Consider the following 23,516-nt stretch of genomic DNA (forward strand, 5'->3'; position numbering starts at 1 on the left):
GTCCGCCTGTCTGTCTGCAAACACCCCCCCGTACCTGTCCGTCCGCCTGTCTGTCTGCAGACACCCCCCCCCGGTACCTGTCCGTCCGCCTGTCTGTCTGCAAACACCCCCCCCGGTACCTGTCCGTCCGCCTGTCTGTCTGCAGACACCCCCCCCCCCCGGTACCTGTCCGTCCGCCTGCAGACACCCCCCCCCCGGTACCTGTCCGTCCGCCTGTCTGTCTGCAGACACCCCCCCCCGGTACCTGTCCGTCCGCCTGTCTGTCTGCAAACACCCCCCCGACACCTGTCCGTCCGCCTGTCTGTCTGCAGACACCCCCCCGACACCTGTCCGTCCGCCTGTCTGTCTGCAGACACCCCCCCGACACCTGTCCGTCCGCCTGTCTGTCTGCAGACACCCCCCCGACACCTGTCCGTCCGCCTGTCTGTCTGCAGACACCCCCCCCCGGTACCTGTCCGTCCGCCTGTCTGTCTGCAGACACCCCCCCGACACCTGTCCGTCCGCCTGTCTGTCTGCAGACACCCCCCCGACACCTGTCCGTCCGCCTGTCTGTCTGCAGACACCCCCCCCGACACCTGTCCGTCCGCCTGTCTGTCTGCAGACACCCCCCCCCGGTACCTGTCCGTCCGCCTGTCTGTCTGCAGACACCCCCCCCCGGTACCTGTCCGTCCGCCTGTCTGTCTGTCGGCAAACACCCCCCCCCCCAACGGCTGTCTGTCTGTCCGCCCGCCGCTGATCTGCCGGCCTCACCCCGCGCAAGCTCCGCGGGCCCCGAAGGCGGGACTCGGGAGGAAACCGGCCGGAAGCTCAACCGGCTCGGCCGGCGAGGGGAGCGGGGACGGGAAGGTGAACCCGGCCGAGCGGCGCCCGAACCTCTCCGAGCGTAGCCGAAGATTCCCGAACGGAGCCGAGCGGCGCCCGAACCTCTCCGAGCGTAGCCGAAGATTCCCGAACGGAGCCGAGCGGCGCCCGAACCTCTCCGAGCGTAGCCGAAGATTCCCGAACGGAGCCGAGCGGCGCCCGAACCTCTCCGAGCGTAGCCGAAGATTCCCGAACGGAGCCGAGCGGAGCCCGAACCTCTCCGAGCGTAGCCGAAGATTCCCGAACGGAGCCGAGCGGAGCCCGAACCTCTCCGAGCGGGCCCGAAGATTCCCGAACGGAGCCGAGCGGCGCCCGAACCTCTCCGAGCGGGCCCGAAGATTCCCGAACGGAGCCGAGCGGAGCCCGAACCTCTCCGAGCGTAGCCGAAGATTCCCGAGCGGGCCGGGGTCGCTGTCTCCGCGGCCGAGGGTCCCTGTGTCCCGCCAGTGGGTGAGCGGGGCCCGCGTGGGGGGCAGGCGGCGTCCGCCGGGGCAGGGCTCGGGGGAGGCCCCGCGGCAGGAAGCCCGGGCTGCCATTTTGGCCGAAGGCCCGCCCGGACGCCTGGGTCCCAGCCCGGCTGCCCGCGGAGGTTCGGGTCTCTGCCCCCCCCGGGGCTTGGGGGCGGGTCTTAAGATCCCCCAGGGCGCGGTGGGGGTGTCTCTGACGGGGGGGTTCCGGGCTCCCCCCCAGCAGACGTGCGAGTTCACTGGGGTCTGGGGCTGCCCCCCAGGGCGCGGTGGGGGCGGGGCGGGGCGGGGCGGGGCGGGGGTGTCTCTGACGGGGGGGTTCCGGGCTCCCCCCCAGCAGACGTGCGAGTTCACTGGGGTCTGGGGCTGCCCCCCAGGGCGCGGTGGGGGCGGGGCGGGGCGGGGGTGTCTCTGACGGGGGGGTTCCGGGCTCCCCCCAGCAGACGTGCGAGTTCACTGGGGTCTGGGGCTGCCCCCCAGGGGCGGGGCGGGGCGGGGGAGTCTCTGACGGGGGGGTTCCGGGCTCCCCCCCAGCAGACGTGCGAGTTCACTGGGGTCTGGGGCTGCCCCCCAGGGGCGGGGCGGGGCGGGGGTGTCTCTGACGGGGGGGTTCCGGGCTCCCCCCAGCAGACGTGCGAGTTCACTGGGGTCTGGGGCAGTTGCAGGTGCAGGCAGCGCGGCCGGAGCCATGATCGAGGTTCTGGCCCAGCTAAGCCGCGGGCCCGTGTTCCTGGCCGGGGAGATGCTGGAGTGTGGGATCGTCTTCACCAACCCGCTCTCCGCCGCCTCCACCTCCACCAGCAGGTACCAGCCCCCGCCAGCCCCAGGGGAGATGGGGTCCCAGCCTGAGCGGCCCCCGGAGCAGAGCGGAGGCCATGGCGGGGTGCTGGGAGGAGAAGGGGGCAGGGAGGGGATGCTGTGGCCTTGTCACCTCACAGCCTTCCCCACCCAAGGGGGCCCCTCTGCTCAGGCACCACCGAACTGGGACTTGCTGTCCCCTGCTTAGTCAGTAACCAGGCCTGAAGGGTCAGCTCAGTTTGGCCAAGGGGAATAAACTAGGCAAAAGATCTGTCTCTGGGGGTAAGGCCTCCCCACCCCCAGTTTGGAGTGATTGAAATGACACACAAGGTTACAGGGGAAGAACAGAGCTAAACTGGCTTTTAAACCTGAAGGGCTGGTTCCACCGGGACGGCCGGGTCACTGAGAGGAGAATAGTTACTTACCGGAGCACCCAGGGGCTCCGCTTGGCATCAGGACATCCTTCTGCTGAGCAGTGCCCAGACATACAGCCGGGGTCCTGCCCTCAGAGACCTCGCACGCCACCATGAGGAGCCGTGGATGAAGGGCTGGGGAGGGAGTGACACTTGGGCACATACAGTTTGCATGTACGTAACTGTCCCACAGCCGTGTTAATTTTTCTGAGCAAATTCATACCAAATTTGTCACGGTACAATGATTCGCGCAGAACTCCACCTGGAGACATGGCCACGAGTGTCGAGAGAAAAGCTTTTGGCAGTTGAAAAAACTGTCAGAAGCACCTGTTCTGAAATACTCTGAGATTGACAAAGGGCTGAAGTCTTGGGTGATGCAAGCTCATGGTTTTGGGGCTGACCTTCTGCAAGATGATTCCCCCAAAGCAAGGGTGAAAGCACAACTCAGCAGAACTATGCTCAAATTGCAAAAAATACACTGGCAGTTGTTTGTGTGCAGCGGCATTCAGAGAAGCAGATGGAATGTTGAGAGTCATTCTGAAAGGGAGAGATGATAAGACTGAAAATATCATGTTACCTCTATATAAATTCATGGTACGCCCACATCTTGAATACTATGTGCAGGTGTGGTCTCCCCATCTCAAAAAAGATGTATCTGAATTGGAAAAAGTACAGAAAAGGGCAACAAAAATGATGAAGGGTATGGAACAGCTTCCATATGAGGAAAGATGAATAAGACCGGACTTTTCAGCTTGGAAAGGACCCGACTAAGGGGCGATATGACAGAGATCTATAAAATCGTGACTGGTGCAGAGAAAGTAAACAAGGACGTGTTATTTACTCCTTCTTACAACTCAGGAACCAGGGGTCACCAACTGAAATGAACAGGCAGCAGGTTTAAAACAAACAGAAGGAAGTATTTCTTCACACAGCGTACAGTCAACCTGTGGAAATCCTTGCCATAGGATGTTGTGAAGGCCAAGACTATAACAGGGTTCAAAAAAGAACTAAACAAGTTCATGCATGTTAGGTCCATCAATGGCTATGAGCCAGGATGGGCAGGGATGGCATCCCTAGCCTCTGTTTGCCAGACGCTGGGAATGGGTGACAGGGGATGGATCACTTGATGATTCCCTGTCCTGTTCACTCCCTCTGGGGCACCTGGCACTGGCCACTGTTGGAAGACAGGATACTGGGCTAAATGGACCTTTGGTCTGACCCAGTTAGAGTGACCAGATGTCCGGATTTTACAGGGACAGTCCTGATTTTGGAGTCTTTTTCTTATATAGGCTCCTATTACGCCCCCACCCCCGTCCTGATTTTTCACACTTGCTGTCTGGTCACCTAGACCCAGTATGGCCATTTTTATGTTCTTATGGTCCAAGGTTGGCGCTAATCTCTTTGAATGAAGCAGGAAAAAGATTGCCACTTAATGGTGAACTGCCACTCCAGTTTTCTCTAAATTGAGCTGGTACTGCACAACCTGTAATGTAGGGTAAATCCTGCTCACCGTGGGATGCCAGGTGAATTAATAAGAGAGAATGGCTCATATCACAAATCCACATGATTGGTGCTACACCCCGAGCTTTGGAACGGTCTTTAGGAGGAGCCCTCTCAGTGTACCAGACCCCCTAACGGTCTCATTCTTCCTCCAGGGTAAGCCATTCCATAGGCACCACCTTTCCCCGCGCCAGTGGATGTCATGCACCCCTGACCCCGCCTGCCCCCATTCCAACCTCTTCCCCAAAGTCCCTGCCCCAACTCCGTCCCCTCCCTGCCCCATTGGACCCTTTCCCCAAATCCCTGCCCTGGCCCCGCCTCTTCCCCGAGTGAGCCGCGTTCCCCCTCCCTCCCAGTGCTTGCCGCGTGAAACAGCTGTTTCACGGCGCAAGTTCTGGGAGCTAGGGGGAAAAAGTGGGTGCATGGTGCACTCAGGGGAGGAGGGGCGGAGGTGAGCTGGGGCAGGAGGCAGGGCGGGGCACTGCCGGTGGGTGCAGAGCACCTACCAATTTTTCCCTGTGGGTGCTTCAGCCCCGGAGCACCCATGGAGTCGGTGCCTATGAGCCATTTGGCTTCACTGCCTCCTCAGACTGGACCTCTGGGCCTGCAGCCCCCTGCTTTACTGTGAGCTCCACTCAGAGTCCCACTGAGACAGACTCAGATGGAAACTTGTCCACTCCTCAGGGTTGAATGTACCTTGCCCAGTACCTGCAGTGACATTCCCACAGCACTGCCAGAGCATCCTCCAGTCTGACCAGCCCAGAGCCCAGCCAAGCTGTATGGAACCCATTTCCTTTGATCTCTTTTGTCAGACTCCAGGTGAGAGTCCCAGCTCCTCCTAGCTGCCAGCTCTGATCCCCCATCTCAGACCTCCCCAGTCTTTTGTTCTCCAGCTGGGGAATGCTGCTCAGCCTCTCTGCTGAGAGGTGGGAAATCCCGATCCCTCTGGGTGTCGATGTCCCAGCAATTGGATTTACCTTTGTCTTTTCAAATGCTCCATTGATGGGGCCTGGGCCCAGACAGCTTGGTGATACCCACACCTGTATCTCCCAGCCTGCTCTGAGAGCAAACAGTCCCTTCCAACCCACAGGGTAACAATGCAGAACAATGAACCTGAGGCACAAATAGGACTCATAAAAATGTTACAGAACATTCCCACTTAGTCACAGCTCACAATTCACAAATGGCTCATTGTGGCTGTTCTGCTTGATAGACCGATTCAAGTACACCATGCCAAGACCCTGCTATGCACAGTCAGCTGGGTCAGCAGGAAAGCTAGTGCAGAGGGCAAGGACCTTGATTAAGAGAATAAAAGCTCTGTTGATTCAAGGGAGCCATACCTAGCAGACTATTACAGCATTTGCAGTGCTTGTTAGCATCACCAGCACACCAGTTAGAGACTTGTGGACAGAAGGATAGAAACCTTAATTCCCGAATCTCCTAAGCGTCTTGAGCCAAAGACTGCCACCTCAAGTCCAGCAGAGCCTCAGCATTATGACCCCTCGGGGATGGAGGTTGTTCGTAACTCTGAAAAGTTCGTAACTCTGAGCAAAACATTATGGATGTTCTTCCAAAAGTTTACAACTGAAAATTGACTTAATACAGCTTTGAAACTTGACTGTGCCAAAAGAAAATGCTGCTTTTAACCATCTGAATATAAAGGAAACAAACACAGAAACAGTTTCCTTAGCTTGTTAAATCTTTTTTTGAATTTTCCCTTTATTTTTTAGTAGTTTATATTTAACAGTACTGGGTTGGATTTGCTTTTCTTTCTTTCTTTCGTTCTTCTAAGCTGCTGTCTAATTGTGTACTTCCAGCTCCGAATGAGGTGTGTGGTTGACTGGCGAGTTCTTAACTCTGGGGTTTGTAACACTGACATTCTGCTATACTTACAAAGCACAATGGGCCAAGCAACTAAAACAGATGAAATACTATGATATAAAATGTCAAACCAAGGCAGTTACCCCATTGCAAGTGGGAGAGAATGTCAGACACTCAGGAGATAATGACTAGCAGCCTGCTGAGGCAACAGCTGTACCATCCATGCCAAAGCTGATTGTCAGAACTTATAACATTCAAAAACCAGTCGGAGAACACTTCAGTCTCTCCGGTCACTCGATTACAGACCTGAGAGTGGCTATCCTTCAACAAAAAAACTTTAAAAACAGACTCCAATGAGACACTGATGAATTGGAATTAATTTGCAAACCGGATACAATTAACTTAGGCTTGAATAGAGACTGAGAGTGGATGGGTCATTACACAAAGTAAAACTATTCCCCATGTTTATTCCTCCCCTCCCGCTGGTAATAGCTCATCTTAAGTGATCACTCTCCTTACAGTGTGTATGACAACACCCATTGTTTCATGTTCTCTGTGTATATAAATCTCCCCACTGTATTTTCCACTGAGTGTATCCGATGAGGTGAGCTGTAGCTCACGAAGGCTTATGCTCAAATAAATTTGTTAGTCTCTAAGGTGCCACAAGTCCTCCTTTTCTTTTTGTGAATACAGACTAACACGGCTGCTACTCTGAAAACTGTCAGAACTTAGACTCTCCCCCAGGGTCAGTTGTGCAAAAGCAAGGGAGGGTATCTAACCCTAAGCAAAGACAGCTCTAGGGCTTGGTTTCTTGAGGATCTCTAGGCCTCCGTTTGCTAGATGCTGGGAATGGACGACAGGGGATGTGTCACTTGATAATCACCTGTTCTGTTCATTCTCTCTGGGGCACTTGGCATTGGCCACTGTCGGCAGGCAGGATACTGGGCTAGATGGACCGTTGGTCTGACCCAGTCTGGCCATGCTTGTGTAAGGCTACTCAAAGCACTGAGCGTAGTGGTTGTGCTCATGCCCCAGCCAGCCTCTCTCAAGGAAAAGCGGGTCCAGGTGGCAGATCCACCTCAGCAGCCTGTCAGGTCACTGCAGAAGGGAGTGTTCTGAGAACAAGAAATGACCATGTGCTCCAAACTCCTCAGAGGTTCAGGGAGGTCGTTACTGCCAGGTGATCAGTATCTTGACCTCTGTCCCAGATGCGTGTGTGACGCAGCAGGGAGCGGGGAGTGCCCGGCGAGGGGCACTGTGCCCTGACCTTGCGGAAGGTACCACACCGGAGGCGCAGGACCCTACCCTGTTGGGGAGGGAGCGCCGAGGGGCACGGCTCAGAGAGGCTGTGGCCTCAGACCCGGCCAATGAGAGAGAACCGGGCCCCATCCCTTTCCCAGCTGCTGAGTTCCAGGCCGAGTTGCAGAAAGATCCCTCCTTGCGGAAGCTCAGGGACCTGGCCGATCAGTGTGGGATCAGGGACCTGGTCAGTGTGGTACGGACCATGAGGAGAGGTTGCCAGGAGTGATTCCTGTGGGAGAAGAGGTTCCTGTACCGAGAATGGGCTCCCCCAAGGGAAGGGGAGTCCTGAGGGGTCAGGAGGCAGCTGGTGGTACCCCAGAAGTATCGCCGCAAGCTACTGTACCTGGCCCATGACATCCCCCTCTCAGGGCACCAGGGAATCCGGCGGAAGAGAACTTTTACTGGCCTGGGGTCTTTACCACTGTCCGGCAGTATTACCGATCCTGTGACCCCTGTCAGAGGGTTGGGAACGCCCGGGACAAGGGGAAAGCGGCTTTGAGACCTTTGCCCATCATAGAGGAACCTTTCCAGAAGGTGGCCATGGACATAGTGGGGCCTCTCAGCAAGACGACCCGGTCGGGGAAGAAATACATTCTGGTGGTGGTAGATTTTGCCACCAGCTACCCCGAGGCAGTGCCCTTAGCTTCCATTGAAGCAGACACAGTGGCAGATGCGCTGCTGACCATTTTCAGCCGAGTGGGGTTCCCCAAGGAAGTCTTGACAGACCAAGGGTACAACCTCATGTCGGCCCTGCTCCAGTGCTTGTGGGAGAAATGTGGGGTCCGGCACAGCTGGGCCTCAGCATATCACCCCCAGTCCAGTGGGCTGGTGGAGAGGTTCAATGGGACGCTAAAGATGATGCTGAAAACCTTTATGAACCAGCACCCGCAGGATTGGGACAAGTACTTACTTCACTTGCTGTTCGCGTACAGGGAGGTACCCCAGGAGTCTACTGGATTTTCACCTTTCGAACTGTTATATGGCAGGAGGGTGAGGGGCCCCCTGGACCTGATGAGAGACGAATGGGAGGTGAAGGCCACTCCCGATGGAGAGTCAGTGGTAGAGTATGTCCTGATCTTGCGAGAGAGACTTGCTGAACTCATGGGCCTGGCCAGGGAGAATCTGTCCAGAGCCCAGAAGAAACAGAAGGTCTGGTATGACCGCACGGCGCGGGCCCGCGCCTACACCACCAGGGATCCGGTGATGGTTCTCATCCCGTGAGAAAGAACAAACTACAGGCTGCCTGGGAGGGCCCTTTCAAGGTTGTCAAGCAGCTAAATGAGGTAAACTATGTGGTGGAGCTGTCGAACCGGGCGCACCACCACCGGGTGTACCACGTGAATATGATGAAGCCATATTATACCAGAGGGAATGTGGTGTTGGCCGTGTGTGGATATTGGGGGGAGCAGGGAGATGACCCTTCAGTAGATCTATTCCCTGGGTCCAGAGCTGGTTCCCCCCTGGAAACAATTCCGCTCTCGGATCAGCTCACCCCTGCCCAGCAAGCTGAGATCAGGGGGGTGCTGCATCCGTACCGACAGCTGTTTTCCAACTAGCCTGGACGCACTAATCTGACTGTCCACCGGGTGCAGACAGGATCACACCCGCTGATAAGATGCTCCCCCTTCCGCGTCACAGGGAAAACTGCTCAGGTCCTGGAAAGAGAAGTCAGGGACATGCTGGCTTTGGGGGTGATCCAGCCATCTGCCAGCCCTTGGGCCTCGCCGGTGGTGCTGGTCCCCAAAAGAACGGGTCGATCCGGTTCTGTGTGGACTATCGGAAGCTCAATGCCATCACTGTATCTGATGCCTACCCCATGCCCAGGCCTGACGAGCTCCTAGACAAACTGGGAGGAGCTCAATACCTTACCACCATGGAGCTTACAAAGGGCTGCTAGCAAGTGCCGCTGGATGCAGATGCCCGGCTGAAATCGGCCTTTATCACCCCTCTGGGACTCTATGAGTTCCTGACCCTGCCTTTCGGCCTCAAGGGAGCACCGGCCACCTTCCAGCGCCTGGTGGATCAGCTACTGAGGGAAGTGGAGAGTTTTGCCGTGGCGTATATTCATGACATCTTTCAGAGTAGCAGCCGTGTTAGTCTGTATTCGCAAAAAGAAAAGGGGTACTTGTGGCACCTTAGAGACTAACAAATTTATTTGAGCATAAGCTTTCGTGAGCTACAGCTCACTTCATCGGATGCATTTGGTGGAAATTTCATGACATCTGTGTCTTTAGCCAGACCTGGGAGGACCATGTGTCCCAGGTTAGACAAGTGCTGGACCGACTCCAGGAGGCTGGGTTGACTGTAAAAGCGGAGAAGTGCAAGGTGGGGATGGCTGAAGTATCTTACCTGGGCCATCAGGTGGGGAGCGGCCGCTTAAAGCCAGAACCAGCTAAAGTGGAGGTGATCAGAGACTGGCCTGCTCCCCACATCAAAAAGCAGATCCAAGCCTTTATCAGGTTGGCAGGATACTTCCGAAGGTTTGTGCCCCGCTTTAGCGCCATAGCCACCCCATCACCGAGCTATGCAAGAAGGGGAAGCCAGACAAGGTGGTCTGGACCGAGCAGTGCCAGGAGGCTTTCTGGGCCTGAAGGAGGCTCTGTTTTAGACTGTGTTCCTATTGTCCAATAAACCTTTTGTTTTACTGTTCCCTAGTCACTTACTGCAGGAAGTGCCGTTCACGGGGTGCAGTAGATCCCACCTTTGCCACCAGTTGTCATGGAGTGTGGGGGAGTCCGTGTGACTCTCAGCCAGCCAGTAAAATGGAAGGTTTATTGGACAACAGGAACACAGTCTAAAACAGAGCTTGGGGGTACAACCAGGACCCCTCAGTCAAGTCCTTCTGGGGGAGCAGGGAGCTTAGACTCCAGCCCTGGGGTTCCCTGCGTTCCACCACCCAGCACCAAAGTGAAACTAACCCCCCCCAACCCACTCTCTTGCAGCCTTTTGTCCACATTCCCAGGGCAGAGGTGTTACCTCCCCCGCCCTCTCCTGGCTCAGGTGACAGGCTCTCAGGTCTCCCATCCGCAGGGAGCGAAACTCCCTTGCCACATTCCCAGGTCAACACCCCCCCCTCCCTGCTGCGGCACAGCGTGCATTTGGGGGCTGTGTTAGTTGGCTGAATTAGTTTGCAGATGTCGCTTTTCATTGGTGTTATGTTTGGTTTGAATTTAATTTAAAAAAAAAAAAAGTAACTGCATCTCATGGGGTCAGTAGCTGCTGCTCACTGTCATGTGACCCAGGCGTAACCTTTTGTTACCACATTCTTGTCCCGTCACTAGGGCCGAGAAATAAAGGTCCATCTTTTCCTGCACTCTGTGTTTCACCCTTCATGCCAGTGTGGGTCCCCAGAGGCCTGCCTGGGGAGTCTCCTGGCCTGAGCTCTAGTGTAAGAGACGCACGCAATGCTGCTGCTGCAGACGTGCTGTCTGGGAGGCACTTGGGAGCGCTAGTGACACGCACTGGAGAGGGCGGCCTTGGCTCAGAGCACACAGCTGCACAAGAGAAAAGGCCCCGTTTTCCCCATCAGTCCTGGAGTTCAGAGAAGGGTTTACTGAGAAGGGTGGATGCAGCTTTCAGAGGTATCCCTGATGGAGATACACACCTGTTTCCCGAATCCAGCATCCTGGGGTTTCCTGGTCTTGGTCCAGGTAGGAAACCAGCTGGAGGAGTTCACCTCCCGGTGGACACAGCCTCCTGGCCTTAATGTGCACATAATGGAGGTGTGTCTATCCTGACTCCCCTGGGGTCAGTCCTGGGAGAGCTGGGGTCAGCAGGCTGGAGCATTTGTCTCCAACTTCAGTTTAGTCTGCGCAGAGGGGGTCCATTTGTAGAGCTCCTCCATTGTCCTAAGCCACCCCTCAGAACACAATATTGTATGTGTCACTTTTGATTCGTATCCATCACCTCTTAAGTATGACTAGAACCGTGGTTCACCCGGCAGTGTGCATGAGCACTGCCCCCTGACCAGCCAGCAAAGGCGTTAGAGAGCACTCCTGTTTCTGACACAGACTTCCTGTCTGACCCTGGGGAAGTCACTTCATCTCTCTGGGCCTCATTTCCCCTTCGTCAAATGGGGATAATAATGCTTCCTCTCTGCTTCGTCTGTTTACACTGTGAGCTCTTAGAATTATCATAGTATCATAGAAGATTAGGGTTGGAAGAGATCTCAGGAAGTATCTAGTCCAACACCCTGCTCAAAGCAGGACCAACCCCAACTAAATCATCCCAGCCAGGGCTTTGTCAAGTGAGCCTTAAAAACCTCTAAGGAAGGAGATTCCACCATCTCTCTAGGTAACCCATTCCAGGGCTTCACCACCCTCCTAGTGAAATAGTGTTTCCTAATATCCAACCTAAACCTCCCCCACTGCAACTTGAGACCATTGCTCCTTGGTCTGTCATCTGCCACCACTGAGAACAGCCGAGCTCCAACCTCTTTGGAACCCCCTTGAGGTAGTTGAAGGCTGCTATCAAATCCCCCCTCCCTTTTCTCTTCTGCAGACTAAATAACCCTCAGCCTCTCCTTGTAAGTCATGTGCTCCATCCCCCTGATCATTTTTGTTGCCCTCCGCTGGACCCTCTCCAATTTGTCCACATCCCTTCTATAGTGGTGGGACCAAAACTGGATACAATACTCCAGGTGTGGCCTCACCAGTGCCAAATTGAGGGGAATAATCACTTCCCTCAATATTCTGGCAATGCCCCTACTAATACAGCCCAATCATTGGCCTTTTTGGCAACCAGGGCACACTGCTGACTCATACGCAGCTTCTCGTCCACTGTAATCCCCAGGTCCTTTTCTGCAGAACTGTGTCGGCTCCCAGCTCTTCAGGGCAATGGCTGACTCACCTTGTCTCTGGGCAGCACCCAGCACACTGGGGCTCTGATCCTGTCTGTGGCCCCAGACACTACTGAGCACTGCTAATAAATAGAGAGCTTTGCACATCTCTCAGCCCTCTGCAGAAGGCTGACCCTGGAGCAAGTCTTGCTGTGAGAGCTGGCGGGCAGAATCTACAGCCTGATTTGAGCATGGGGGGAGCAAGTCCCCAAGTCACAGTATCCCCACTGCCATTCCTAGATTCCAAGGCCAGAAAGGACAATTGTGATCAGTCAGTCTGACCCCTCTCCCCACCCCAGCTAATGCTGGCCCCAGGACCGGCCTGACCCCCTGCACAGCACGGGTCCTAGGATCGGTCTGACCCCCTGCACAACACGGGCTGTAGAACTTGCCAACGGAATTCCCAGAGCAGATCTTTTAGAAAAACATCCCATCTTCATTTAAACATTGTCGGTGATGAAGACTCCACTGTGGCCCTTAGTAAGTTCAAAGTATTCAAGATAGTTAAGTCCAAAGCTGACTGTAAAGAGTTATAGGGGATCTCACGAAACTGGGTGACTGGGCAACAAAATGGCAGATGACATTCAGCTTTGATAAATCCAAAGTAACATACATTGGAAAACATAATCTCAACTATATGTGTGTGATGATGGGGGTCTAAATTAGCTGTTACCTCTCAAGAAAGAGATCTTGGAGTCACCGTGGATAGTCTCTGAAAACTTCAGCTGTATATGCAGCAGCAGCCAAAAGGGCTAACAGTATTAGGAACTATTCAGAAAGGGATACAAAATAAGACAAAATATCACAATGCTGCAGTATGCCATCATGTGCCAGCAATGCCCCTCTGCCATGTACATTGGCCAAACCGGACAGTCTCTACGCAAAAGAATAAATGGACACAAATCTGACATCAGGAATTATAATATACAAAAACCAGTAGGAGAACACTTCAATCTCCCTGGTCACTCAATAACAGACCTAAAAGTGGCAATTCTTCAACAAAAAAACTTTAAAAACAGACTCCAACATGAAACTGCAGAACTGGAATTAATTTGCAAACTGTACACTATCAAATTAGGTCTGAATAAAGACTGGGAGTGGTTGGGTCATTACAAAACTTAATTTCCCCCGTACTAATTTCCCCCTACTGTTACTCACATCTTCTTGTCAACTGTTTGAAATGGGCCACTCTCGTTACCACTACAAAAGTGATTTTTCCTCCCTTGGTATCCTACTGTTAATTTAATTGTCTCATTGGACTGACCTCCTACTTGGTAAGGCAATTCACATCTTTTCATGTATTTATACCTGCTCCTGTATTTTCCACTCCATGCATCTGATGAAGTGGGTTCTAGCCCATGAAAGCTTATGCCCAAATAAATTTGTTAGTCTCTAAGGTGCCACAAGGACTCCTCGTTGTTTTTGCTCATATAATGAGACTATATCATCTTTTTTACCCCAAATAAAGAACAGAAATATGTATTGAACACGTCTGCCTTTTCTGTGGTATAATTCATAACTCTACCATTTCCATCGAGTAATGAACCAATACCATTGTGATGATGCTTTTTGTTCCTAATAATTGTCCTTAACTCTGCCAGCCATAGATTACTCCTTGTGTCCCTTTGCTTCCCTTGTCAATTTTCTACAATTCCTACTTTCTGATTTAAATTCATTACTATCAACTTTCCCTTTCTTCCATTTGTAATATATTACTATTTAATTTTTTATAGCTATCCTTAGCTTCCTCTCTAAACCAGGTCAGTTTTTTAACCAGCATGGTGGTCTTCCTCAGTTGTGGGAAGCTTTTTGGGCCTCTACTTAGGTATTCTTAAATGATCCCTAATTATCACTCAAATTTTTCTGATTCAGTTATTCGCAATAGCTGATTTAGCTTCTAATTGTTTTCAGCTTTGTGAAATTGGCCCTGTTAAAAGACCAAGTATATATATTATGGGTCTGGACTTTATTCTGCTTGCACATTATAAATGTGAGCAAGTTATGATGACTTGTACCTAAACTACCATTAACTTTTAGTTCTGTGATCAGTTGCTCTTTATCTGGTAGGACAAAGTCTAATAAAGAATTTTCCCGTTAGCAGCACCTGGACTAAGGGGGCTGCAGTTTGGGGGTCTGCTGGACAGAGCTGTGGCAGAATCCTATGGCATGGGGAGAGGCATCTCCCAAACCATTTAGGTTTTATATGTTAGGTGCTGTCCTGAGCCTGGGCTCAGCACCCGCAGCTGGAGAAGTGCAGCAAGGAGGGTTCTGGGGCATGTGATGTCATGGGGAGCAGAGTGATTCCCCTTGTGTCCTCCCTTCTGGGTGTGTTGCCTGACTTGGTGTCTGCTGGGCTATGTCCCCCCATGTCTCACTGCTTGTCTCTCTCCTCTGCACCCAGTGAGATATTGGCATGGGCCAGCGCCCAGATTCACTGCCAGTTTCATGCCAGCGAGAACCGGGTGGCGCTGCCTCCCTCGGATGACAGCAAACACGATGTGCAGGCTGAGAATGAGACAGTGTTTGTCCCCAACAGAGGTGAGTGCTGGCCTGGCCTCTGTTATGCTGGGCCTCAGGGTGTGTGTCGGGGGGAAGGGTGCCCGTGTGAGGGGATGCAGCAGGGACTTGGAGTAAGAGAGTAATACTGAGAAGAGATAAAATAGTGACTGGTACCGAGAGAGCTTGGGGGGCTGCTCCGTAGCATGCTGAGATGCAGGGCAGAGAATCCCTATTTCCCACCTTCGGCCCCAAACAGTGAGATTCAGAAAAGCAGTGAGCCCAGCTAGGATTAAACTCTCGGAGCTGTCAGGCCTGCGGCTCCAGGGCACATCAGATGCTCTAGCAGTCACCTCTCTCGGGTGACAGGCAGTTGGGCAAGGATGCCTCCTGCACTGAGCGCTGTCTGGGAGGGACATAGCGGGGGTGGAGGGACACTGGGCTGGTTGCACCTGGTGCTCTGGTCCTGTGCAGCAAGTATTGTTCTTTACCTTTTAGGAGAGCGGGGTCAGTGCATCCTGTCTACACCCCCAAAGATTCTCTTTTGTGACTTGCGCCTGGATCCCGGAGAGTCGAAATCCTGTAAGGACTGTGTTCTCTTCCCTCGGGGGAGAGGGGCTTGTTTCACGGTGCATTTATCTCCCTGGCTACATGTATCTCCCTGGCTAGGTGTAACTCATTTAGTTCCTCAGCCTTCCTGATTTTATGCCTGTAAGCTTGTGCTGTTCTTTTATACACCTCCTAAGCAATTCATCCAGGCTTCCACTTCTTGTAGGATTCCTTTTTGATTTTCAGGTCATTAAAGAACTGCCGATGGAGCCATATTGGCTTCTTACTAATCTCCTACGTTTCCTTCACATTGGTCTAGTTTGCAGTTGTACATTTACTATTGCCTCCTTGAGAAACACCAGCTGTCCTGAACTCCTTAGTCCTTTAGATTTTCTTCCCTTGGACCTTACCTACCAGTTCTCTGAGTCTGTTAAGGTCGGCTTTTGTGAAATTTATTGTCCTTATTCTACTGCTCTCACTCATTTCTTTCCTTGGAATCATGAAATCTGTAATGTGCTGGTCCCTTTCTCCCGTTGCCTTCCACCTTCAGATTCACAGCCAGTTCCTCCCTGCTGGTCAGAATGAAGTCTAAAATAGCTGTCCCCCTGGTTACTCCCTCCACTTTCTGAAACAACAAGTTGTCCCCAGTGCATTCCAAGAGCTTACTGGGAATGTTAGGGTTTGCTGTGGTACTTTTCCACAGATGTCTGGGTAGTTAAAGTCGCCCATTACCACCAATTCACCTAACCCCACTACGCCTCGGGTCCCCATCTGTGAAACAGGGGTGATAGTACATCTCTGTGTCCCAGGTAGGGGCACTGTGAGGATAATTCCCTCATGCTTGTGAGGCTCGGGCGTTCTTGAGGGGAAACTATAGGGAAGTGTTGTGTGGAGTATAGGCCGAGCTGGTAGTGGCACCCACAGATAAGGTTGCTCAACTCTTTCCATTGTAAGACCCACAGACAGTAAGCCCTGCCCCGCTCGTTTCAGACTCGTACTGCGAGACGCTGCCTGTGGACGGGCCGCCCTCCTTCCGGGGGCAGTCAGTGAAGTATGTGTACAAGCTGACCATCGGCTGCCAGCGGGTGAACTCTCCCATCAAGCTGCTGCGGGTACCCTTCCGTGTGCTGGTGCTGCACGGTAAGGCCTGCTGTGGCACTCTCCCGGCAGGGCAGGGCGGGGCATGCCCAGCCCACTGCCAGGCTGTGACCCTTTCTGCGCTCTCTCCCCAGGGCTCAAAGATTATCAGTTCCCCCAGGACGAAGTGGTCGCCCCCTCAAACCCCTTCCTGGAGGAGGAGGAGGGGGTGAAAAAAGACTCCCGGCTGGCGGACCTGGCCACGGAGCTGCTGATGGCAGCCACCTCCCGGCGCAGCCTACGTAGGTTGTTCCCCACCTGATCTTACCGTCCCTCCCGGCCCCTTCCAGCACGCGCCTGGTCTTTGTGATCTCTGCCCTGTCCCCAGCCGGCGTGCGCACTGTTGCCTATTTGTCTCCCATTCCCAGCTCTCTGGATTCCTCAGCAGCAGCTCTGCAGATCTTTCTTACTAGCCAATCCAGCAGCCTCACTGCATGTCCGGAGCCCTGATGTTCTGACAGCTGCCCCACGCTGCCCTGCCTGTGTAAAGGCCCTAACAGATCAAAGCATCTCTGTCCATAGCCAGCCAGGGCCCTGCTGTAACTAGCATGCACAGTGAGTGTGCTGAGGGGTCCCTGATGCTCCCCGAGAGCTGTCCTCGGCGGGAGTCCTGTCTTTCAGGGGCACAGCCACACTCTTGGGATGGGGCTTTGTTCCAGGTGGGGAGTAGCAGTAGTCCTGGCTCATCTGCCTGTCTCCTTTCTCCACAGATGTGTATAATATCAGCAACACCCGGGGGAAGGTGGGCAAGTTCGGGATCTTTAAGACTGTCTATAAGATTGGAGAAGACATCCTCGGGACGTTTAACTTCTCGGAAGGGGACATCCCCTGTCTGCAGGTGAGTGCAGCTCCTGCTTCCCGGCCATGCGGGAAGGCAGCCTGTCTCATTGTCTGGGCAGGTGGGCTAGCAGCAGTGGTGCAGACACTGGGCTGCTTTGGGCGCTTCTGGGCAGTCCAGGGTCCTGCCTTGGGCTTCCTGGTGGGTTTGGTTGGGGGGGGGTGCTACCAGCTATTCAGAGCTAGGCCCCCCAGAGCCTTCTGCTGAGCTCTCAGCTGGGATCGCGCAGCGGTCTCTGAAAGCCAGGGCGCTTTGCCCTCCCTCATGTGTGTGCCTGCTCCCCAGTACTCGGTGAGCCTGCAGACAGAGGAGAGCATCCAGGAGGAGTTCCAGCGGCGGCGTGGGCAGCCCATCTCCTACAGCACACACGCCCGCCACCAGGAATCCTGTCTGCATACAGCCAGGAGCAGCTTCAGCCTCCCCGTCCCACTGAGCTCCACGCCTGGCTTCACCACCAATATCGGTGAGTGCTCGGGAGGGAGCTGCTGGCGCTCGCTGCTGGGGTAGGCTGGGGGGGTTGGCATCACCCCACTGCCATCCCCAAAGGCTCCCACCCCTGCCTGCTCAGACTCCTGCCCTGCCCTGTGCTGGCACACCCCCGTCAGAGACAGGCGCCAGAGAGGATGCAGCTGTGCCGGTGCTGGGTGGTCGCTGCCCTCCTAGAAAGGGGGACCCCTTCACCAAGCTGGCCAGAGCTAATGTGGCTGCTGAGCGGGGACCCCCTGCCGTGCCCTCCAGGTGCCGTTGTGCTTGCAGCCTCTGACCCTTCTTTCACCCACAGTGTCTCTGAAGTGGAGGCTGCACTTTGAGTTCGTGACCTCCCGGGACTTGGGGGAGGCCCACACGGTCCCTGAGAATCCATCGGAAACCATCACCTGGACTGGGGTGGAGCAAATCGAAGTGGATACCTTCAGCTGGGACCTGCCCATCAAAGTCCTGCCGACCAATCCTGTCCTGGCCTCCTATGTGTCCCAGTTCTCCAGCACAAACTCCATCACTATCTGAGCTGGGGCAGGACCTAGGTGGGAGCCTGGGGCGCCATTCATGCCACCTGCTAGGGATGCCTGGCAGCCCTGCTTGTGTGAGAGACAACGCTCTGTGCCCAGCACTAGCTGGCCTCTCCTTCCTGAGCTGCGTCTCTGGGTCGGGAGCCAGGCTCCTGGTCCCCTGGGCGTGCACAGGAACCCCAGTGCTCTCTGTAAGGGAGCTGACTAGCAGTGCGCGGCCTGGCTGCTTTCTCCCCAGTGTGGGGCCTTGTGCCCAGCCCAGGGAAGGGAGAAGGTTGCCCTTCCAGTGACTACCTGCACCAGTCTCCTAGGAAGCCCACGTCCATTCCCGCTGGGATCTCCCCCCCACCACGGGGAGGACCCCATTTCCAGCTGACACATGTCCAGTGCCCTCGCTGGGAGCGACAGCCCTCCAGCCTGTGACTGCCCTGGGACGTGTCCATCCCGCATGTGAACTGCAGTCCCCTCTGGTAGAGTCAGCCCCCGGCCTGGGACAACCCCAGCAGAGGGGAGGCAAGTGCCCTGCACGCCCAAGCTGAGCTCCTGCATGTGACTGGCTTCTCCAGGGAGAGGCCAGGGTCCCACGGAGGCAGGGGCAGGTGCTGCTGCTCCAGGACCTTAGACCAAGGTGCAGGCAGGCTGCCATCCCCACCTGAGCTGGGAGCAAGGAGATCCTGGCCCGGAGGCTGCGTTCTTGGCCCTGCTCTCCCTAGGGCGGATGAGTGCTGCCTCTTCTCTCCCTGCTTCTGGGCTGGGCCAGTCAGTGTAACTCCATTGCTCGGGGAGTGAAATCCCCCACTGCCCGCCGAGTGATGCTGTCACACCCATCTACCCCTGGGTGCTGGCAGCGCTGGGTCCCATCGACCTGCACCCGGGGAGAGCCCCTCCCATCAGGGCAGGCAGCAGCTTCACTGAAGTCCTGAGGCACCCAGTGCTGTGCTCAAAGTGCTGGGATTGACTGGGGCCAGACCCGACCCCTCCAGGCTCCTGAGTTCTCTCCCCAGTGTCTGCTCTGTGTGTGCAAATGAATAAACACCTGAGTGCCCAGCCCACAGCCTTCACGGGTCCTTACAGCAGCCCTGGCTCTGCTCTGCGCAGGACGGGGTGGGGGGAGGTTCCTGTAACAGCCCTAGCTCTGTCCTGTGTGGGGGGCCTGTAACTGCTCTAGCCCTGTCCTGTGCTGGGGGAGGGGGGTCCCTGTAGCAGCCCTAGCTCTGCCCTGTGGGCGGGACAGATCTCTGTAACTGTCCCAGCCCAGGGGTGGGGGGATTCCTGTAACTGCCCTAGCCCTGTCCTGTGCTGCGGGAGGGAGTCCCTGTAGCAGCCCTAGCTCTGCCCTGGGGGGATGGATTCCTGTAACTGCCCCAGCCCTTGGGGAGGTGTGGGGGGGGATCCCTGTCACTGCCCTAGCCCTGCCCTGTGCTGGGGGGGACGGATCTCTGTACTGCCCCTGCCTGGTGGCGGGGTGCTTCCTTGCTGTCCGTCAGGCCATTCCTGCCACGTCCCATCCTGGCTCTGAGCAAACGGCCCCGGTGCTGCTGAGTGTGGCCCGGCCTGTCCCTCATTGGAGGTGCAGCATGTGCTCTGTGCAGGGGGTGTGATATGGGGCCCTTTCCTGCTACTGGGAGCTGTCCCCCTCCCCCAGACAGTCACTGGCCAGAGCCCTCGTGGGATTTAATTCAGACTTTTATTGCAAGAACAGAAACATCTACACAAGGTTCTGCACAACATAGATGCGGTGCTGGCTGGGCCAGGCTGCTGGGGCAGCCAGCTCACAGCCGGCGTTCAGGTCGCTTCAGCTCACTGAGCCTCAGCAGGGCTCCTGGGCTCACACACTTCCCATCTGCTCGCTCTCGCCCAAGAGGGCCAGACTCCCTGCTCTGCCAGAGGCAGAGCCTCTCCTAGGAATGGCCTGGTGCACCCTGTGCCCCCAGCACACGGCTGCCTCCGGGCTAAGCTCTACTGCCACAAGGGCTGGGGGGGGCGGCACGTGGTGCAGGCGGGCTTCTTCCTCCCCAGGGAGCTGTGGGTGCAGGGGCTGCAGTGGTTCCAGAGGAGGCTTTTGCCCCCACACCTCAATGGCAGGACAGAGCCTCACCCACTTCACCAAAAGGCAAAGGGGCCGGCAGGGGAAGTGCAGTGACTTTGCAAGCAGGACGGGTACGTGCAAAGGGCCCGGGCCTCCACAGCACTCGCTGGCCCTGTGTCACTGCCCTGCACTAGGACTGCTGGCCAGCGGCAGGGGGATGCCCAGGGTGCAGTTCCTAGGTGATGCAGGGAGAGACGGAGGCTGCCACAGTGCTGTGCAAATTCGATCCTTTCTACGGGGAGATATTAGAAAAGCAGCTCTCTGCCACCTTGGCAGCCTTAAATCGGCTTGCCTGGTCCCTGCAGGGCTGCGTGCCTGGAGGGAGCCCGGCTCGGCTGCCCAGCCCAGCCCAGCCCCCAGGAAGGCATCCTGGACTCCTCCCTGCTCTGCTTGGTGCCCACAGAGCACTGAGGGTATTGCACTGGCTGAGCTCACAGATCCAGGGCACTCAGACAAGCGTCCCCTGCTTCAGGCTTTCCTCAGAGGTGTTTTGGCTGGGTTTTGAAAAAGGGAGCAAGGGGCTCGTCCACTGCCCCCAGTTGCCCCCTCCCCCGTCTCTGCCGGGACCTCCCTGCATGTGTGTGGAGCATGCACTGGGGCACGGGGGGGAGCCCTGGTTTGGTTCAGGAAGCTGAAGGCAAAGGCAAAGCCGGGGCAAGGCAATGCTAGGTTGTAAATATTAACTTAGTTATTCCAATATTGGGCGGCGAGTGGTTTCCCTGGAAGGCGGCTGCAGTGGCGTCTCACAAGACGTGTGCAGGGACGGAACATGCAAGAATTGTGTTGGGGCGGTGGCGGTTCGTGCTGGACGAGGGTGGAGGAGGCATGTCCCCACCTCTACCTGCTCAGCCGCGTCTCTAGCACCTTGTTGATCGTTGGCTCCGGGGTGCCAGCCGAGCCCCACTCGTGCTCCATGCTGTTCACACAAGGCAGGCTGGGGTTGGCTCTCTGCACCACCGAAATCTGGCAGGTCTGCGAGTCGTAGTGGGCCATGCACCAGTCTGGAAAATCGATGGGGTGCTGGGTGCTGGACAGGAGAGAAGGGAGAGGGGTGCTTTGTCTGCAGCCATTCTGCAGGAAGGGGGAAGCTGCCTGGAAAGCCCAGACCCTATGGGGCATCGGGAGGAATCACAGGCCGGGCCAAGTAGCTCCTTTAGTGCATTCCACTGACTCACCTGTAAGGTAAATGGGAAATGCTTCCCTCCCCCAGGCCTGGCCATGGCCTAGCCCAGCTCCTGCGCCTCCCGGCTACCCCACAAGACAGCCTCTCTCTGGATCTCCTGTGCCGGTGATACTTCTCCCAGGCTCCGGACCCCTCGCCAGCCCTGAGCACAGCCCAGCCCAACAATGTCCCGGTCTTACCTCCCCCGGCCTCCTCTGACTCGGCCTCCCAGCGCAAGTGGGGTGCAGCTGTCTGCTTTGGAGTGCAGCTATGGCAGCACAAGGGAGATGCCATTTCCATTCCCTGTAGGCCCCAGCCCCCACATAGGTCCCCAACATGGCCCTGCAGCCCCTTGCGCAAGCTGGGTGCAGGGTGCTGATGCTCCGGCTTGCACCGCAGTGTGGCCTGTTTGCTTGTCACATGCACAGACTGGCGCTTGTTCCGCATGCACGGCCCCCGCCACCAGGGGCTGATCCCTGACCAGGGCTTCTGGGGCACCCACAATAGAAGTAACCACAGCAGCGACCCTCCCCGGCACGTCCCCACTTACATCTCACAGCAGCCCACGCCGATGGGATGGAGGCAGGTGCAGAGCAGGCAAGTGGTGCTGAGCCAGGATTCTCCCAGGGTGAACTGCTTCCCCTCATAGTGACAGGGAGCTGCAAGGAAACCGGCCCCAGTGAGCGTACATGACCCTGCCCGCCCAGAGCATGACCCAGGACCCCCCAGCTGCTCTGCAATGTGAGAACAGGCTGGGGACCTCCAGGCCTGCTGCCTTCTCTCTGCCATGAGAAAGGAAGGGCTGGGAGAGTGACCCCAGGACCCCATTGCCTGCCCCTGATGTGAGAAAGGGGGTGGGGGAGTGACCCCAGGTTCCCCAGCCTGCTCCGCAATATGGGAAAGGAGCTGGGGGAGTGACCCTAGGTCCCCCACCTGCCCCTGATGTAAGAAAGGGGGTGGGGGAACGACCCCAGGTCCCCCACCTGCCCCCAATGTGAGAAAGGGGCTGGGGGAGCGACCCCAGGTCCCCCACCTGCCCCCGATGTAAGAAAGGGGGTGGGTGAGTGACCCCAGGTCCCCCACCTGCCCCCGAAGTGAGAAAGGACCCCAGGGCCACTCCACCAGCCCTATGCCGCTGAAGATAACCAGTAACTCCCGCCCCACACTCATGCCTGGGCTCCAGGACCAGGCCGAGAAGCCCCGGCAGCCGTGAGCAGACACGTTTCCACCCATTTGCGTTCTGGGCAAGCCTCTGTGCCACTTCCTCTTGTGTGGTGAGATGCAGTGAGGCCCTGGGCCAGGTGCAGACATGCGTCACTCCGGCTCACTAGCACCCCTCGGCACGGCCCCAGCACTCCGCTCACCTGCAGGGAGCTGTGACCTCCTCTTTCCCTTCGCTACCTGGGCCACCTGCCTTGCCCACGGCCCGGCTCGTGGCAGCAGCTAGGCCGTGGCCCAGCAGGCCAAGTCTCAGCCAGAGCCCAGGGCAGCTATGCTGGGAGTTACGGGCTGCTTTTCAGCCATCACTGGCCTGTAATCACGCTCCCAAGGCTCAGCCCAATTTGTTTATTGCTTTGCAGCCTGGGAGCCCCAGCATAGCTGCTCTGACAACCCCAAGGAAAAGCTGACGGCCTCTCCCAGCACCTGCACATCCCAGCTGTCATCTCCACGGCTGCCTTACCTTGCGCCTGGAAATAACATTTCGCCTGGGATCCCTGGAGCTGGAGGAGGAAAGAGACCAGCAGGCAGATCCTGCCCCAGGCACAGGCAAGGTTCTGCACCTTCCTGGCCATGGCGGCAGCTGTGCTTGGACCCTTCTTAATCCTGATGAAGTTCCCCTGCTGCTCTCTCTCCGTCTCTGTGCTTTGCTCCTTCTCTCTCCCTCTCCTGTTTAACGTCTCCTCTCGGTCCCTCTAGGAGACATTTATAAAGTTCAGCTTTATGACCCTGGCCACCAGCTGTGCCCCACTGGAAAAGTTGTAAAACTCATTTCCTGATGTGAAAGGCAGGAAAACAAGAGGTAGGATCAAGATTTTTAACAAGCTGTGAAAAGCTGATTCATGCCCTCCAGAACCGGCTCCAGTTGGAAATCCTGGCGGGTGCAAGGATTGGCAGAGAGGTCATGGAGCCTGGACCCTCTCTGGGTCTCCATGTGCAGGGTCACTCAGAGACAAACCACCGGGGCTGGCAGTGACGGGTGTCAAGGCAAAGAGGCCTTGGTGGAAGCTTCCCCGGTCCT

At 56.1% G+C, this 23,516-nt stretch overlaps 1 protein-coding gene across 5 annotated transcripts; it reads left to right on the forward strand.

Moving 5' to 3' along the window:
- Window positions 1-1,177: 1,177 nt before the first annotated feature.
- Window positions 1,178-19,073, forward strand: RGP1 (RGP1 homolog, RAB6A GEF complex partner 1). 5 transcript variants are annotated; one of them, XM_038401629.2, is made up of 9 exons: window positions 1,178-1,307; window positions 1,994-2,132; window positions 14,401-14,537; window positions 14,994-15,077; window positions 16,035-16,184; window positions 16,277-16,423; window positions 16,892-17,019; window positions 17,305-17,482; window positions 17,801-19,073. In XM_038401629.2, exons 2-9 carry the CDS (start codon window positions 2,017-2,019, stop codon window positions 18,022-18,024), a joined length of 1,164 nt encoding a protein of 387 aa, XP_038257557.1. In that variant the 5' UTR covers window positions 1,178-1,307; window positions 1,994-2,016; the 3' UTR covers window positions 18,025-19,073. The 5 variants fall into 5 exon arrangements, with proteins under 5 accessions (XP_038257557.1, XP_038257559.1, XP_038257558.1 ...); XM_038401631.2 differs by having other exon boundaries at window positions 1,190-1,307; window positions 1,988-2,132; XM_038401630.2 differs by having other exon boundaries at window positions 1,226-1,311.
- Window positions 19,074-23,516: the final 4,443 nt, after the last annotated feature.

Source organism: Dermochelys coriacea, chromosome 5, assembly GCF_009764565.3.
Source record: "Dermochelys coriacea isolate rDerCor1 chromosome 5, rDerCor1.pri.v4, whole genome shotgun sequence".
Lineage (NCBI taxonomy): Eukaryota > Metazoa > Chordata > Testudines > Dermochelyidae > Dermochelys > Dermochelys coriacea.